Genomic DNA, 18,336 nt, shown 5'->3' with positions numbered 1-18,336 from the left:
CAGTGGAGATATTAGAGCAATCGGCAACATCCTGCTCTCCCTCATGAAGCAAACACTGAAAAAAAGTCACTGAAACTGCAATTCATCGAAATTCCGCTAGTGCTCCAAATAGTGCACATTTCTAATTACTCCAATGTTAAAATGCCCAACTTTACAGCAGAAAAAAGGTGTTTACCGCCTAGAACGATAATAGCTAATATTACCCTTCATGACAACTGTGAGGGGGTGAATTTTTTTTTTATAACTCATCCGTTTCCTTTATATTAAATCTGCATAATTAAGGGCGTGGCAACTTGAGTGACAGCTACTGTAGGTCTCGCTGGTCGCCGTCACTTCACCTCAGCTGATTCCGGCTGATTAGCCGCTGAACTCAGCATATACACTGTATTTTTGTTTTGTTTTATGTGGCCTTACACAGTCAATTTCTTACAATTATCAGACAATATGGCATGCTGTGTGCACTTAATTGTGCTCACAAACCATTCACGTGGCCTCCGTTTCCCAGGTGAGTGAAATTATATACTTGTATACCATCTCTATAATTGTTTTTGCTTTATTTAAGATCAATAATCATTTATAATTTACTTTAGAAGTGTAATGCACTCCAGAATCTGACAGATTGATTAGCTGTAGGCTCTAGAACAGTCATCTGAAACGTTGTCATACAGCGTTTTGCCTGAATTTCATAAATAGTCCTGCATTTACTTACACTGACTATATTTGAAGTATTTGGAAGTTATTTGCGTTTCCCTCATGTAGAAAAATGTCATAAGAACAATGCTTAGTGGCTCAATGTATTACAACAATGTTTTTAAAAGTCTAAACACTGTATTGATATAGGATACAACCAAACACGTGGTCAGAACATAAATGAGTCGCAGGGAATAAGTATTAAGCGTTTCTCCCAAAGAAAAGCCTGTCTAAGCAAAATGCTAGCAGGCGTCTGTAGCTCCACTCACGCTCCGCCTCTTTGCCCTTTTTTGGTTATCACTGGTCGGCGAGATGATGCGCAAACAAAATGGCGACTGTTGGCCACGCCTACTTGTAGCTTCATTTGATCTCTTCAGAAACCTATGGGTGACGTCACGGATACTATCTTTTACAGTCTGTTGATTAGAGCTGCTGGATTTATAACATGTAAACTCTTCAACCTCTCCCAAACTACATGAAAGTAAGTGGCTGTTTATTGTGTGTTAAAACGTTTTATCAAAATGTTATAGTTAGCTAAACAGTGTGTATCTGTTGTGAATAACACACACTGTCAGATTATATGTAAAATGATTAGCATAGATCCATGGACATCAGTTTGTATTTTACTAAGCATATATGTTTTGTTTTGCTATATTTATGTATTTAATTGACTGCAACCCAAAACAAATGTTACATATGCCAGCTAACCAATCACAACACATTTAGTTTTTAAGAAGGTGGGTCTTTATCAAACCTGGAACTAATCAAGACTGTTTTTACCAGGCTGGGGAGAAAGGTATTGTAATAGAGCATAGTAGGACTCATCTAAAGATTTATCATGTGTAAATTCACCAGTTGACATTATGGCAGAACGTTTTCTCCTTAAAACTGCAGTGTTTTAAAGACATCATTTTCTATAATCTTTCTATTATCAAGCATTCCATGATCTCTTCTAAACACAGGGCTCTTGCATCTTTTCCAAAGTCAAATTTAAGTAATTTTTTTATACTTTTCCTACACTATACAAGTGTGGAAAATTATATATTTACATACATATATACACTCCCCGGCCACTTGATTAGGTACACCTGTCCAATTGCTTGTTAATGCAAATGTCTAGTCAGCCAATCACATGGCAGCAACTCAATCCATTTAGGCATGTACTGTAGACATGGTCAATCTGCTGCAGTTCAAACCAAGCATCAGAATGGGGAAGAAAGGTAATTTAAGAGACTTTGAACGTGACATGGTTCTTTGTGCCAGACGGGCTGATCTGAGTATTTCAGAAACTGCTGATCTACTGGGATTTTCACGCACAACCATCTCTAGGATTTACAGAGAATGGTCCAAAAAGAGAAAATATCTAGTGAGCAGCAGTTCTGTGCGCACAAATGCCTTGTTGATGTCAGAGATCAGAGGAGAATGGCTAGACTGGTTGGAGCTGATAGAAAGGCAACAGTAACTCTAACCACTCATTACAACCGAGGTGTGCAGAAGAGCATCTCTGAACGCACAATATGTCAAACCTTGTGGCAGATGGGCTACAGCAGCATTAGACCACACGAGGTGCCATTCCTGTCAGCTAAGAACAGGAGACTGAGGTTACAATTCGCACAGGCTGACCAAAATTGGACAATAGAAGATTGGAAAAACATTGTCTGGTCTGATAAGTCTCGATTTCTGCTTTGACACTTGGTTGGTAGGGTCAAAATTTGGCAGTTCTGAAGCCAAAATGGGTCCAACCCAGTACTAATAAGGTGTACCTAATAAAGTCTATACTGGATCACACTATATTAGATGCTATTTCTTAGAATATTCTATAGTATAGTATTCAAAGTAAAGTTTTTGCCCCAAGTCTAACACTGAATTACAGACATTTACTCTGGTTATTACAATTTAATTTAATTCAATTCATTTCTATAGCACTTTTACAGTTTGTCAAAGCAGCTTAACATTGTGTCAGTGTCAGTCCAGTCCAAGTTCAGTTTAGTTCAGTTCAGTGTGGTTAGAATTACATTTTATGTAATGTAAAATAGAATGTAAATTTTACTTAAATACTTAACTATTATTAACTATTTAGTTTGATAAACTGCCATGAACGCATAGCATTTACAAGTTTCAAGCACTGTATTGAAATCTAAGCACTTTTCAAACCTTGAAAGTACTAGATTCAAATGAAAGTATTTTCAAGGACTCCCAGCACCTGTGAGAAACAGAACTAATGTGTCCCAAAACCTTGTATATCTTTATTTTTATTTAGTACATTTTTATTTCTGGTAGAAACAGGATGTCCAGATCCATGAACAGCCCATCTATGTCTAATGTTGCATGGTATGGTTGATCTTGATAAGTGCTAATAGTCACAATTGTAAACTTCCTTCTATATGACAGCTTTGTTTGTAAACTATCAAAAAATGTGAGGCATGTATCTTAGAAATGCTGTGGATTGCATCCAATCAGATGACAACTTTGACAATCCTGAAGTGATTCCAGTTTTGTGTGCCACATATTTCAGACATCCAGAAAACGGCCTGTGACTGGTGTCTGAGGCAAGTATTTGTATAAAATATAACTCCTTTCACAGATGCAGCGAGCCACAGTTTCACTATAGGAAAATGAGTCGTTAAGAGGTTTTTGATCTTGGAATTGTGTAGCATTTAATAATACAGTTTGATTGAATAAAACGCACAAGGTCTGAGCTAATTTGCATATATTACTGTAAATGAGGGGCATTGGATTTAATCCTTAGTCCTTATTACCTTAAGAGAGGAAGAAACAGTTTTCAGATTTAAAGAAAAGTGTTTATATATGTGATTGTGATCACAGATAGGTTTTCAAATTAGCAGGGGAACTTCAGATGCTTTTGAATTTTTTTTATTTTTTTTATTATTATTTAAACGCAGGAAAAACTAGTATTCTAAAACATAAGAAATTTAAATAACAGTTTTTTTAAATATATATTTAAACATGTTTTTTTTATGTTTAAATTTAGTACTATGACAGTAGCCTGTAAATTCTCAGCATTGTTACTCCAGCCTCTGATTCAGAAATCATTCTAATAAGCTAAAATATTTTTATTACATGTATTACTAAATTAAGTTGTGCAGGGTAATATTTGTAAAAAAAACATTTTTTTTTTGTCAGAATTCCAAATTCAAAAGGATTCTGTTTGATACTTTTAAATCGTTTATAATATTGCAAATGCCTTTACTGTCTTTAAGTTCGTGGTGACAATATTTGTTTTTATAATAACAATAATTGAAAAAATTCCTAATGTCAACCTTTTGAACAATAGTGCAAAATATAGCCTATATTTTATTAAATATTCAAAGACTAATTAGTTGTATTGTACACATCAAACTACATCTAACATTCAGACAGTAGGTGACACGGTGGCGCAGTAGGTAGTGCTGTCGTCTCACAGCAAGAAGGTCGCTGGTTCCAGCCTCGGCTGGGTCAGTTGGCATTTCTGTGTGGAGTTTGCATGTTCTCGCCACATTTGTTTGGGTTTCCCCCACAGTCCAAAGACGTGATACAGGTGAATTGGGTAGGCTAAATTGTGCGCAGTGTATGGGTGTGAATGAGTGTGTATGGATGTTTCCCAAAGATGGGTTGCATCTGGAAGGGCATCTGTTGTGTAAAACATGTGCTGGATAAGTTGGCGATTCATTCCGCTGTGGCGACCCCGGATTAATAAAAGGGACTAAGCCGAAAAGAAAATGAATGAATTCAGACAGTAAAAACATGATTTTGCACTTCATTTACATAAATAACTAATATTAATTATTTTGGTTTTCTTTTATATCTATCAGCTGGTTAAAAAAATAATAGTTCAGAATGCAGAATAAGATCTTACCGTCCAACTTGAACGCAAAAGTCACCTCGAATAGTCCCAGGCTTGGAGTCAATGGGATTAGTCTCGCCAAGCATTACTCTGCCAGTTTTTATAACATTAAAACCTTCCCACACCTAAAACAATTTCAGAAATACGATCACATATAAATTATTAAAGATCATTTATTTTCTTTATATATTTTGTATGTGATTATACTAATGTTCTATTTACCATTGCAACCACAGGACCAGCAGACATATAACTGACAAGTCCTGGGAAAAAAGGCCGATCCCTCAGGTCACTGTAGTGTTGTCTAAGAAGATCCTCATCTGCCTGCAGGCAAAACAAAAATTAAAAATAATTATTTAAATTATTAACTAATACAAATTTATTGAATTAAAAAAAAAAAAAAACTTTAATTCAGCTTTTGCGTGTGTGAATAAATCATCATTTTCTCTGTAATTGGAAGGTCACTCTGGAATATATTTAGCAGGAAAACTCTGCAGACCACAAGGAACTATGATTAGAGTTGGTAATTGGTTTAACTACTAGAAAAGACAAGAGTGTGTCTGAGAGACAGTTTAAGTTTCCTTACACTAAAAATAGAGCTCTGCAAAGACTAGGGATTTTTTTTTTTGTTTTGTTTTAATTACTAAAGAAGGTTTTAGGTACTGTTTTATACTAAAGAAGCAAAAAAAAAAAAATGCAGTTATAAAACATTTGATTTGACAGACACTTCTATTCAAAGCAATTTAGGAGAACAGCAGGAAAATGGAAGTAAAAAATTTGCTTTTCAAAGCATAAAAATAAAATAAATAGATATAGTAAAAAACAAATGAACAGCTTCCAGATTTTGTTATTCAGGGTTTTCCCCCATTTATTTATGGTTAGGAATTTATTTAATTTATTATGAGATTTTGATCTCTGCTGTCAACTTTTCAGCTCTGCAGCCTGCAGTTTAACAAAGTGGCTTTTATTGACATTTTAGTAGTTTGAAACAATATAAGAGATATCTAGACAATAAAGTTATATCATACTATGTATTATATAATGACCAGGCTTTGTATAGTAATTTACAACACCAGCCCAGACAATATATCAATTAAAAATGTCAATAACATCACTTTTTCAAACTTTTCAACAACAGAAGTTGTTGGAGGAAAGGTCAAGGTCCTATAATGCAATTCAAAAACATAAATAAATAATAAAGGATGAATAACAAAATATGCAAAACTGTTAATACAGTATAGAAAAACTGTAAGTAGATTAATGCAGTAAACAAATAATGAAATACAAAACACACACATAGACAGAGGGGAGAGAGTTTCGCTCCAGTCAGACTAATACACATGCATACAGGATATAAAAATATGATGAATATATATTCATTTCAAGTAGATGCTAATGTATAGTTATATTATTTTAAAACGTTCATAAAACATTATTGACTATCTAAAATATTTCAGATGCATTTGTACTAGACTTAATTGATGGTATATATATATTAATTTTTTTACCATTTCTATATATTTTTTAAATAGGCTAGGCTAGAGTTAGGCCTAATACAACAGATTCTTTCAGTATTTAAAGAACGTTTGGCACTTTTGCCGTATGTAATACATTCACGAAACGTTTATGTAACGCAATCTCTAAATGTCTGTCATCTGCAGTCTACTTTGACGCACTGGTCATTGCGCTGTTTGACCTTTACAAGGAAATGTACAGTACGACCTACACAGACTGTCGTCGAGGTTCAGACTGTTAAGTTAATTTACCTGGATTAACTTCATAGCAACTAACTTGAAGCCTTTCTGTTCGAAGCGCTTGATGATTTCTCCGACGAGTCCCCTCTGCACCCCATCCGGCTTGATGGCGATGAAAGTGCGCTCTTCATACCCAGACATTGGACTAAAATGGGAAATAAGCACAGGTAGAAAACAACATGAAATAACAGCTGCCCTGGCAGAACTGCCTTTAAACTTACGCGGTTGTACATTTGTCCGGCTGGGCTGCAGGTGTGGTGGGGGGTCTGGGTGATGAAACCCCTGAGCCCATCCCTAATTACATCTCCTCTGACAGTCCTGACCTGAGCTGCGGCTTTACTGATGATCACTGACTGCTTAAAGCGTGACTGCTGATCTGATCTGATCGTGTCCTCGAGTTCCTGCCCTCAGCGCCTTATCTAATCAAGTTTAGGTTTTGACTTAACCCAATATGATAGTCAAAATTGTATTTAAGATTCACAACGAATACTAAAGTTACATTAGTTACTATGTTCACCAAACTAATATACACTGACTTTAGTAGCATTTATATAAACGACTATGCAGGTATTTGGTAAACTGCGGCGATACAACAAACTAGTGCGTTAAAGGCGCTACATTTGTGACATTAAACCGTTCGGCGCAGTGCGCATGTGCGGTGTACTCGCCGTTTATAATTTACTTCAGGGTTGGTAAGTTTGTCAGCACTGCTAAATTACATTTAGATTTCTATTCAGTATTTCTATGCCGTTGTAAAAGACAGTGAGAGTATTTTCTTACATTGTTTGATGGCAGTCCACGAGCCTGAAGTTGATTCCTCCCCCACGCGCTTTCAGTAATCCACGATCATCTGCAGTGAGTGTTTTATAGGAGGGCGGAGACTGATTACAGTGGTTTGGCATTCAGTGATTTTTAATCCACTGGAATGGATCAAGTGTGCACAAAACAAAGGCTATACTTTATGAAGTTAAAAGTTAATAAACACATACAAAATAAATAAATGTATTATTCTAAAATGTTTTTAAGTAATGATTATTCCAATAATAACTTTGTAGCCTATTATTATAGTTATTATTCATTCATTCATTTTCTTTCTGATGACTCTGCATCATTTATTTCTATTACATCCAACATCAATAGCCTTAAATCAAAATAACTTGAAAAAAATTATAATAACAATAAGCTGTTAATATAGAACAGTAATATTAAGAAAATAATTTATATAAGTTACAATTGTCTTGTTTTTTATTTCAAATAAGTGTACCGATTTGTATATAAACTCATTTAAATAATAATAATAATAATGACAGTAATACATTGCCATTAATAATAATAAAGTAATTCATAAAGTAGGACAAAATAGTAAAAAAGTACAATAAAGTAAAGTAACAATTATAAGTAATAATACTAATAATGTTAACAACATTTTTAATCTTAGGGCGTCAAGGTGGTGCAGTGGATAGCATGATCGTCTCACAGCATGAAGGTTGCTGGTTCGAGCCTCAGCTGGGTCAGCTGGCATTTCTGTGTGGAGTTTGCATGTTCTCCCCGTGTTCGCGTGGGTTTCCTTCGGGTGCTCCGGTTTCCCCCACAGTCCAAAGACATGCGGGACAGGTGAACTGAATGAACTAAACTGGCCGTAGTGCATGTGTGTGAATGAGTGTGTATGGATATTTCTCAGTACTGGGTTGCAGCTGGAAGGGCATCTGCTGCGTAAAACATATGCTGGATAAGTTGGCAGTTCACTCCGCTGTGGCAACCCCAGATTAATAAAGGGACTAAGCCGAAAAGAAAATGAATGAATATTTAATCTTTATAAATGACTGTACTTTTTATATTAACAACAGCACAACACTATTAAATAGTAACACACATGTAATACTTGTAAAAGTTTGTTAAATATATATTAAATTATTTTTATATTTTATTCTGTATGCATCTCTCTTTATAAAGTAAATTAAGCATAAACACAATTCTCTCTCTCTCTCTCTCTCTCTCTCTCTCTCTCTCTCTCTCTCTCTCTCTCTCTCTCTGAAAAAGTGTGTATTGCCTCTTCTTGTTGAATCGCTGAATGCCTCCAAGTCACTTTTTTTTTCATTTAGTGTCTGCTAAATGACTAAATGTAATTGTAAGCTTAATATAATTTTTCAGTCGCTCAATGAATGTTTCCTGTTATGTCTGTACTGCACATTTAGTCTCATGCGAGCACGGTTTTTAATGAAGCTTTAATGAGTTTCACTACATCTAGCATGTAATTGCATATGGAAATCCATCATTACAAAGAAGTGCACCCAAAGCAATTTATCCAGTGGGCACTGCCAGTTTATCATACACACACACTGTACTGTACATGGCCATTATCTCCATCTGCACAACATATTTCCCTGGTGAAAATAAGACGAGATTTGGGACCCATTAGACCATCTGTACAGTTCAGAAATATGCACTTAAATCTCGGCTCAGGTTCAAATCATACTGTATATTGAGTTAATCCTCAGGGAATCATGTATATGCACTTTCAAATACTTTCTTTCTCAGTGCCATGAAGTGCTTTATGCAACTGTCAGTTCAATGTCTAATACACGCAGAGTAGCTGCACTTTTGCTTCTTATTCTTGTCACACTATCATTTGACCATTAGTGGAGTCTTTTGACAACTTGCTTCAACTTCAGCCTAGTTTAGAAGTCTGGACATCTGGATGGCAGTAGCTGCTGCTGGCAATTAAAGGGATAGTTCACCCGAAACTGAAAATTCTGTCATCATTTACTCACCCTTACTTGTTCCAAATCTGTTTGACAATATTTTGAAAAATGTTGGAAACTGGTAATCAGTGATTTCTAAAGTATTTGTTTTCCATATGGATGTTGATGGTTACTGATTACTAGCTTTCTTCAGAAGATCTTCTCTTGTGTTCAGTTCAATTCATCTTTATTTCTATAGCACTTTTACAATGTGGATTGTGTCAAAGCAGCTTCACATAGAAGATTATAGTGAATTGAAACAGGGTCAGTTCAGTTTTCAGTGTTGAAGTTCAGTTCAACAGAAAAAAGAAACTCATAAAAGTTTGAAATCACTTGCAGGTGGGAGTAAATTTATATTTCGTAAACTATGCCTTTAAATGCCTTTATTATGTGTTCTGCACAATGAGTACAAGTTGTTACCTTCGGGGAAAAGGTTTTGTGTACCTTGCTGTAAATGAAATGGATATAAAAACTCTTTTTATCCCGTGAGCGTTTGGGGAGCACGGGGCACAAAGTAACGCTGTGTAAAATGTAACAGAGTTTAAAGGTATTTGCTCAAGGTTAACCCTGACATGCTTCCGAGGTTTTCACCACAGTGTCGGCAGACATCTTCCTGCCAATTATTGTAAAAGTTTGGTGAAATTTGGATGAAAAACACAGGAGAAACCATTTCTGTAGCATAAAAGTATTTTTATTGCACTCTATATTTTTTTTATTTGAAAAAAAAAAAAGTCTGTGAAAGTATGTACGTGAAATCTTATATTGTTGTGATTACGTCTTCTAGGCTAAAAGATGGAAACATTTTTTAGGTATAAAAACACGCAGTAAGTGCTAGCCAGTTTTGGGGAAAACAAAACACAGTGGGGTTAATTGTAACAGGGTGTAACAAACAAGCCACACACTGTTGGTCACCAATTCAATAAACAAAATCATTTTTGAATTTTGAGTGTAATGTTAAGAAATTTGTTTTAATAGAAAATATTTTTTAATAGAAAAAAATAATTTTATTTCTAATAATGCAAATAAATGCATTGTATAATAATGGATAATAATGTAAATACATCCAAATGTGTTTATCCAATAGATAAATAAATAAATATACCGTGCTATGTAGAATAAAAAATGAGTTAAGCACTGAGGAAATATACTAATTAAAGTAAACTCAATTTAAATGAATGGTTGAAATCTGACTTGAAAACTAACCCTCTGTCTGTCACAACATGCCTCACAGGTGGGATAAATAGTAACATTTTTACTCCTGGCACTTTTGACGGTCATACTTTCAGTGCTTATTTGTAGGAGAGGCTTGTGTGTTGCTGGTAAAAAAATGGTTTGTCTAACCCCATTACTTTCTTCATTATTTGACCAAAACCAAAAAGTGTTACTTTGTGCCCCGCTCTTCCCTAAGCTATTAAATAGTGGTGGCTTGGATTGATGGTATTTCTTTGTTTTGTCTATTTATGTGTATATATGGTGGTGTGTATGTAACTTTTTGGGGGAGGGGGTGTAGATTTACTTATTTATGTACACATCTGTTTTTGTATGTTTGTATTGTTTTTCTATGTACAGTTGAAGTCAGAATTATTAGCCCCCCTTTGAATTTGTTTTTCTATTTTAAATATTTCCCAAATTATGTTTAACAGAGCAAGGAAATTTTCGCAGTATGTCTGATAATATTTTTTTCTTTTTTCTTTAAAAATATTTTTTCTGCTAGAATAAAAGCAGTTTTTAATTTTTTAAACCCCATTTTAAGGTCTATTTTATCAGCCACTTTAAGCTATATATTTTTTTGATAGTCTACAGAACAAACCATCATTATACAATAACTGGGCTAATTACCCTAACCTGCCTAGTTAACCTAATTAACCCAGTTAAGCCTTTAAATGTCACTTTAAGCTGTATAGAAGTGTCTTGAAAAATATCTAGTAAAATATTATGTACTGTCATCAATGCAAAGATAAAATGAATCAGTTATTAGAAATGAGTTATTAAAACTATTATGTTTAGAAAAAATAATCAGGGGGGCTAATAATTCTGACTTCAACTGTATGTGACAATTGCAGCTGAGGGCAAGAGCCCAAGACAAATTTCCATAACTGGGACAAAGTTTTACCTTCCCTTACCTTCCCTTAAACGTCATGGACATTCACTTTGTAAAAACAAAAAAGCTGTAAAACATTGTAAAACAATGTAAAACCTTATGCCAGAATAGTTGGCGGTTCATTCCACTGTGGCGATCCCTGATAAATAAGGGACTAAGCCGAAGGAAAATGAATGAATAAATGTTATAAAAAGTCATTCTAAATATTACTAAAATGAATCTAACCTAATCATCTAATCTTTTGGATAGCACTGTTGCCTCTCAGCAAAAAGGTCGCTGGTTCGAGTCGCGGCTGGGCCAGTTGGAATTTCTGTGTGGAGTTTGCATGTTCTCCCCATGTTTGGCGTGGGTTTCCTTCGGGTGCTCCGGTTTCCCCTATAGTCTAAAGACACGCGCTATATTGAATAAACTAAATAGGGTATATGCTGAGCTAGTGCGTTTCCCTTAGTGATTCACTTCCGGTGACCTGTTATTGTGAGTTATTTTCCATTTTATACGATCCCTTTTACAGCATCGATGTTGTAATGTAATTCAAATACAATCAGTTAATCCGACATTGGCATTCATTTAGTTGCTCAATCGTAAAACGAGACAAAAAGCCGTTTGCTCGCACGCGCCCATCAGAATCGGCAGGCTAGCGCAGAAGCTTTATTGAATATACTGGGGTAAAATAAATGCTCATATTATAAAGACATGGCGGGGGAAAATGTTATTTAATGCAGTGCTACTTGTACAATCTAAGACCCACTTTATATCGGATATCACTTAGCCAGTGGAGATCACTGATTTTTTAAAGAAAACAGACCTTAAACGCGCCGATTTTGCATTGGCATACAATTGACCGGAAACGATTAACCCAGGTTACTGGCAAATTAAAAGTCCTATTAGCATACTTCGGCATATACCCCATTGCCTGTAGTGTATGAGTGTGTGTGAATGAGTGTGTATGGGTGTTTACCTATACTGGGTTGTGGCTGGAAGGGCATCCGCTGTGTAAAAACTATGCTAAAATAGTAGGCGGCTCATTCCACTGTGGCAGCCTCTGAAATAGAAACTAAGCCAAAGGGAAATGAATGAATGAACCTCTACAGTATTACAAAATATTTAAATGAGACCTGACAACTGATTGTTAATGTACAGCTATAGACATTATAAAAACATTGTTAACTTTGCACGGGAAAACAAATATTTTCATTAATATTCAAATGAAAATCAGGCTATCTACAGTATCAATCAATGATTGCAATCTATCAATCAATGAATAAAACAAGCATGTGCAACTTTTCCTTACTAAATAAAACCCAAGTAAAGTTTTAGTGCACTCAGTCTGTTATTCCTTTCAGATATGACCCTGACATGACAAGAACGATTGCTGATAAGCTCTGTCCAGTTTAGTAATAATTCATTTTTGTATTCTCAACCCATCATTCCTATTTGCAGTCAATGCAGTTTTGGCAACAGAGAGATTTATGATACTGACCCTGAGAAAAAAGATAAAACACAAACAACTCAGACGCCCCCCAGCAACCTTACTACCCAAACACTCAGGTAAAGCATATTATTGATCACAATTTTTGCAGGAAATGTTGAGCCTTCAGAATGTGTATGAAAGTTTGTTTCTACCAAAGAATTATGAAACTAAACGAAAAAAAACATTTAATAATGAATCATTTCTACATCTCGTTTTTCTGACTTTTCAAAAATTCTACGATTAAATAACATCATTTTGACTTTTTTCCCCTATTCTGAATTCCGAGTTTACATCAAAATGTATCACAATTTTTGTTCTCACCATAGAATTTAAAAAAATCCATTTATTAAACCAAACAATTCTGACTTATTTTCCAGCACTATCTCACTGCGTACTGTAACTATTCTGTTACTTGCATAATTTGTATGAGAGCTATAAAAAAAATTATGAACTAATAATTTTTTTATGGGCTCTATGCACAGCCAGTGTTTTTCAGCCAGTGATGAACTTCCGGTGAAAGCTTTATGTGACTGTTTTCAATTTCATACGGTTCCTTTTACAGCATCGATGTTGTAATGTAATTCAAATATAATAAATAAAATATTTTTGTCAATTAAATCATTTGGTTGTTAAAGCGTAAAAAGAAACGATAGACCATTTAAACGCAGGCGCCATTATTAGCAGCAGGCCAGTGCAAAATCTCTGGTGAAAGTACTGGGGAAAAAATTAATTTCCATTTTTTAAGACATGGCGCAGAAAAAAAAAGAATTTAATGCAGTGTTTCTTGTTTGGTCTGATACCTACTTTATATCGTATCTCAGCCAGGCAGTGAAGATCGCTGTTTTTTAAAGAAATCAGATCTTAAACGCAGCGATTTTGTATGACAATTCACCGGAAGCCCTGAGGGTGGCTGACTGAAATTAAAAGTCTGTATGCATAAACCCCATTGGTACAAATGTATACCTTAAGTGGTGGGGTTTCACTTTTTTCTGAAACTTATTTTGTACAGTTCCCACTACTGGACTGTGGCTGGAAGGGCATTCGTTAAACTTAAATTCACAAAACTTATGCTGGAATAGTTGGCGGTTCATTCCGCTGTGGCGACCCCTGATAAATAAGGGAATAAGCTGAAGGAGAATGAATGAATGAATATTTTGTACAGATTAGACTTTTAATTTTCCAAATTACACATTAATTCATGTAAATATACATTATTCTATGAGATCAGGTTGCTTTTTTGAAATTTGAGTTATTCAGTGACAAAATCTCACAATTTGTAAACTTCGTATTTTATGAAATTTTTAGGATTTCATTTGTATAGTGTTTGATACACCCACTGACAATTATTCATGGATGGGGTGTGAAACAGGCCCATGCTTCCCTTTTCCTTTCCACAAGTTGGATGAATTCATACAAATTAGCCAATCCTTACAAAAAAGTTACATTGTCCTAAAATCGCAGTTTATACTATTTATTATTATTTTTTTTTACAATTGAGACTTACAATGTACACCAACACAATATTATTAGCAATTTGAAAATATTTCACATATTTGCAAATTTCTGTGCTGTAAGAAAATAATATTTATTCATTCGTTAATTTTCCTTCACCTTAGTCCCTTTATCATCAGGGGTTGCCACAACTGCCAACTTATCCAGCATACATTTTTACACTGCGGATGCCCTTCCAGCTGCAACCCAGTACTGGGAAACATCCATACACACTCATTCACACACATACACTACGGACAATTGAGTTTATTCAGTTCACCTATAGGGCATGTCTTTGGATTGTGGGGGAAACTGGAGCACCCGGAGGAAACCCACACAAACAGGGGGAGAACATAAAATAATTAAATAATAATTTAAAATAATTAAATAATACTAAAATTTATCCGGTTCAACCCGGTGGTTCACATTATACTGTAGGAAGTGAAACAGTTGGCATACAGTTCATTAATTGTGAGTTTTTGAATTAATGAATTATTAATGCAGTCTCATGTTATTATTTCAAGTTTTGCCAAATTTGTGGTCCATACAATCTGATTTGTAAGCATCATACATTCTTCTCCCAGTGACAATTATATTTAAAGGTGTGGTTTAGGGCATACGTTTAATTTAGCTTAAATTGTATTTGTGAGAGCAAAATATTACAATAGATTTCGCAAACAAATCAAGCTAGTTTTCACTATTGGCCAATAGAAAGTTGCTTGTTTTGATTGTGACTTTATATCCCTACACTATTTACAGGAATGTAACTGTGCCTCAAAACATATTTGAAGTTGTGGTCTTTTAATTCATCATGTGTAGAGCTTCATCATCATCTTTCACCAAATAAACAGAGATCACCATCGGGTTCTTATTACCATGAATCTGACTAAATGGATAAATAATCCTCTACTAATCTGTCCAACTGAACTAGATGGTTTGTATTCAATGCTCTATTTTTACCAGGGCTTAAAGTAAGGATTAAATGAGGGAACTGCCAAGTGGTATAGTGTGAAGTACATCCTCCTTTCTTGTGGTTGTAACTTTGAATCAAGTCACTCCTTTCTTCTTCATGTAGCTCTTTTTTCAGCTTCACATTTTTATTTGCTTCACTAAATATTTATTTTGAAACTCTATTATTTGTTAGCATTCTCGATTAATGCGGCAGAATGCGAGTCAATCAGCACAAAAGCATTATGCAATGATTATTGAGGTCTAACAGCTCTGCAGGAAATCTATCAGCAAGTAAAACGGTTATTGTAAATCACACAATTTTATCTGTTCCATTTGCTTATAATCACATTTGTACTTCGGCAGCTTTATTCAGGTCACCTAGTGTAATTGTAAAACGCTGTGATTTTTTTGTGCTCTAATTTTCCGCATCATTTATTTGGTTTGAGTTAGCACAGGGAGTGCACAGTGACACAACCAATAATAAACAGATATTATTATTTCATTTGACAATTTATTAAATAATTATAGAACTCAAATGAGGTTAGACGAAGTTAGAATAAAAAAAAACATTCTTGTTAGATGATAACTTCAGCATGACAAAAGCTATGATTTGACTGGAAATATTAGTATATTTAGCGCACAAATAGTGGAGTTTATTGTTGACAGATGCCATTCATGGCTTTATTTCCATTATTTAGAACAGGGGTGGCCAAACTTTTTCTCATAAAGGTCAAAAAACCAAACCTGATTGAGGGCTGTGGGCCGAAGTCGAACCAAACCGCATTACATAAAATTTGCCATGGGTAATTTCCTAATTTATTTGCTAATATTTTAAAATAAAGAATGTTACTTTAAAATATATTATTTAATGATGCAGTATCATTTTTAACGTTTTATAATGAACTTGTTAAAGTTAAAACCTAAACAATACCATTTCCTTTTTATATCAGCAAACATGCATTCATTTGAGCAACAAATATTTTTGGCTTTTCCTCATGGTTTCACAGGTCGGGGATCATGAACCCAAACACCCCTGTTGATTACCCTTCAGGCCACATGAGGGCGGTGTAGGGGCATCCCAGATGGCTTCGTTGCCACCATGCCAAACACACGTTGTCGACACTGCAATCCACCTGGTGATGATGGATCCTCTCCTGATTCTGTGGCCCTCCTGCATGGATGAATCCTAGAGAACTGTAAATGAGGACGGACATATGGTTGGTAATTTAGTGTGATTTACATATAAATTGATATTGAAAGAGAACTCCCATCCTTTCACACTTAACTTTCCACTTGTTCTCTGGGCTCGTTTTAGCCACTCGTCTTGAACGGGTTGAGTAAATGTTTCAACTCAACCATCCTAAAAATCCGATTTTGTAGGCCACTTACTTGGCAAGTTAGTCGACCAGAAGGCCTAATGACGGCCAAGAGACCTGACAGGTGGTTAATCAAACTGTTGTCAACTACAAGCATAAACTTTCCCATTTAATTATAAATGATATACAGTACTAAGTTAGTTGATAATATTTATTTTTTATAATTGTACATTGTTTGTACATCGAGTATTGTACGCTTTTTGAGGGGAAATAATCTTAAATGTTATTTATTTATTTATTTACAGTGTTGTTTGAATATTTTACTTTTGTTTTTACTTCTATTTTTGATTTTTGATTTGAAGCTGCTACATGAATAAAGATTATAAATGAATAAAAACATTTGATCAGAAGGACCAAAAAGGGCACTAAAAATGGAGGTAAAGTTGATTCTCTATTTGCACGTTTGTTCATTTTTGGACAACCGGTGGTCCTTATATTGTTTACCATTCTTTGTTGAATGTTCGGTCTGAAATAGTAAAGTATGACTTTAAAACAACATTAGCACAATTGACTGTAAAGAATGTTGTACTTTGATAGGCATTGGCTGCTGATATGATCTCCTATTTTGGAATTTGCAAATAATACCTTTCTGAAGTTATATTATTGAGGATGTCGAAATATGTGAATATAAAACCAACTTGCGCTCACGGTGGCATAGTGGGTAGCAAGATCACTTCACAGAAAGAAGGTCGCTGGTTCGAGCTTCGGCTGGGTCAGTTGACATTTCTGTGTGGAGTTTGCATGTTCTCCCCGTGTTTGCGTGGGTTTCCTCTAGGTTCTCAGGTTTACCCACAAGTCCAAAGACGTGGTATAGGTGAATTAGGTAAGCTAAATTTTCAGTGTATGTGTGTAAATGAGTGTGTATGGATGTTTCCCAGTGATAGGTTGCAGCTGAAGGGCATTTGCTGCGTAAAACATATGCTGGATAAGTTGGCGGTTGATTCTGCTGTTGCGACCCCAGATTAATAAAGGGACTAAGCCTAAAAGAAAATGAATGAATTAATGAATGAATGAATAAAACCAACTTACTCCAATACTTACTGAACAACTTACTCAGATGTGCTCCAACATTAGGCACATTCAAGTCAAGACTTAAAACACATCTGTTTAGCTGTGCCTTTACTGAATGAGCACTGCACAACATCTGACAGAACACAATATAATGTCTTTCTTTTCTTTTTTTTCATTCACACATTTTTATCTGTTTTTAATCATTTTTATTCTTTGTTATTTTCTTTACTTGTCTCTTGTATTCTTGTTTATTTAAAGCACTTTGAATTATCATTGTGTATGAAATGTGCTACAGTATATAAATAAACTTGACTTGCCTTGCTTTGCCAATACTAAGAATTGGGAGAAAAAAATACTTCAAAAAACATAATCAAAGGTGTTTTAGAACAGCTTTAAACTTAATTGTATATTAAATTATCTGTATTTAAATCATGCACACAGTATGTTTTGGAAAAAAAAGGCATTCCAACAGCAAACAGAGCAGCAACTATGAATGTTTTTGAATGATTACGTTGTTTAAAACTATCACTAAAAATAGTTAAATAAACAGAGAACGTGTGAAATAAATAGTTAGAAAACAAGCCATATCTCTCCCTTTGTCATTAATGATCTTGTATAATTTTTATTATTGTTTTTCAGGCATTTTCACTGTAGCTGTTTGAACCACGCCCAACCTTCATTGCTGACACCCTGGTGAACTGATGACTGATCATTTCTGGTAAGTCATATAATTCGGCATGGGCCGGTGTAAGATTCTGACGATATGATAACCTTGGATAAAAGTATCACGGTTTGATTGTATTGTGATTACTGCTCTAAAATCTGTGCTTTTTAAAAGTTTGGGTAAATAACAAAAACTTTTTTCCCCTTTGAACACAATATCTTTTATTTTGAGAAACATTTAAA

At 34.8% G+C, this 18,336-nt stretch overlaps 1 protein-coding gene across 1 annotated transcript in view; it reads right to left on the bottom strand.

Moving 5' to 3' along the window:
- Window positions 1-7,127, bottom strand: part of nme2a (NME/NM23 nucleoside diphosphate kinase 2a) — an 8,251-nt gene extending 1,124 nt beyond the window's left edge. The window contains exons 1-4 of the mRNA XM_056469374.1: window positions 7,069-7,127; window positions 6,301-6,433; window positions 4,757-4,858; window positions 4,547-4,659 (exon numbers count right to left, since the gene is read on the bottom strand). Coding sequence (XP_056325349.1) covers window positions 4,547-4,659; window positions 4,757-4,858; window positions 6,301-6,429 — 344 coding nt within the window. The 5' untranslated portion in view covers window positions 6,430-6,433; window positions 7,069-7,127. The remainder of the gene's footprint in view (window positions 1-4,546; window positions 4,660-4,756; window positions 4,859-6,300; window positions 6,434-7,068) is intronic.
- Window positions 7,128-18,336: the final 11,209 nt, after the last annotated feature.

Source organism: Danio aesculapii, chromosome 12 (genome assembly GCF_903798145.1).
Source record: "Danio aesculapii chromosome 12, fDanAes4.1, whole genome shotgun sequence".
Classification (NCBI taxonomy): Eukaryota; Metazoa; Chordata; class Actinopteri; order Cypriniformes; family Danionidae; genus Danio; species Danio aesculapii.
Note: the sequence above shows the minus strand (reverse complement) of the source record. Positions and strands in the feature narration are given on the sequence as shown.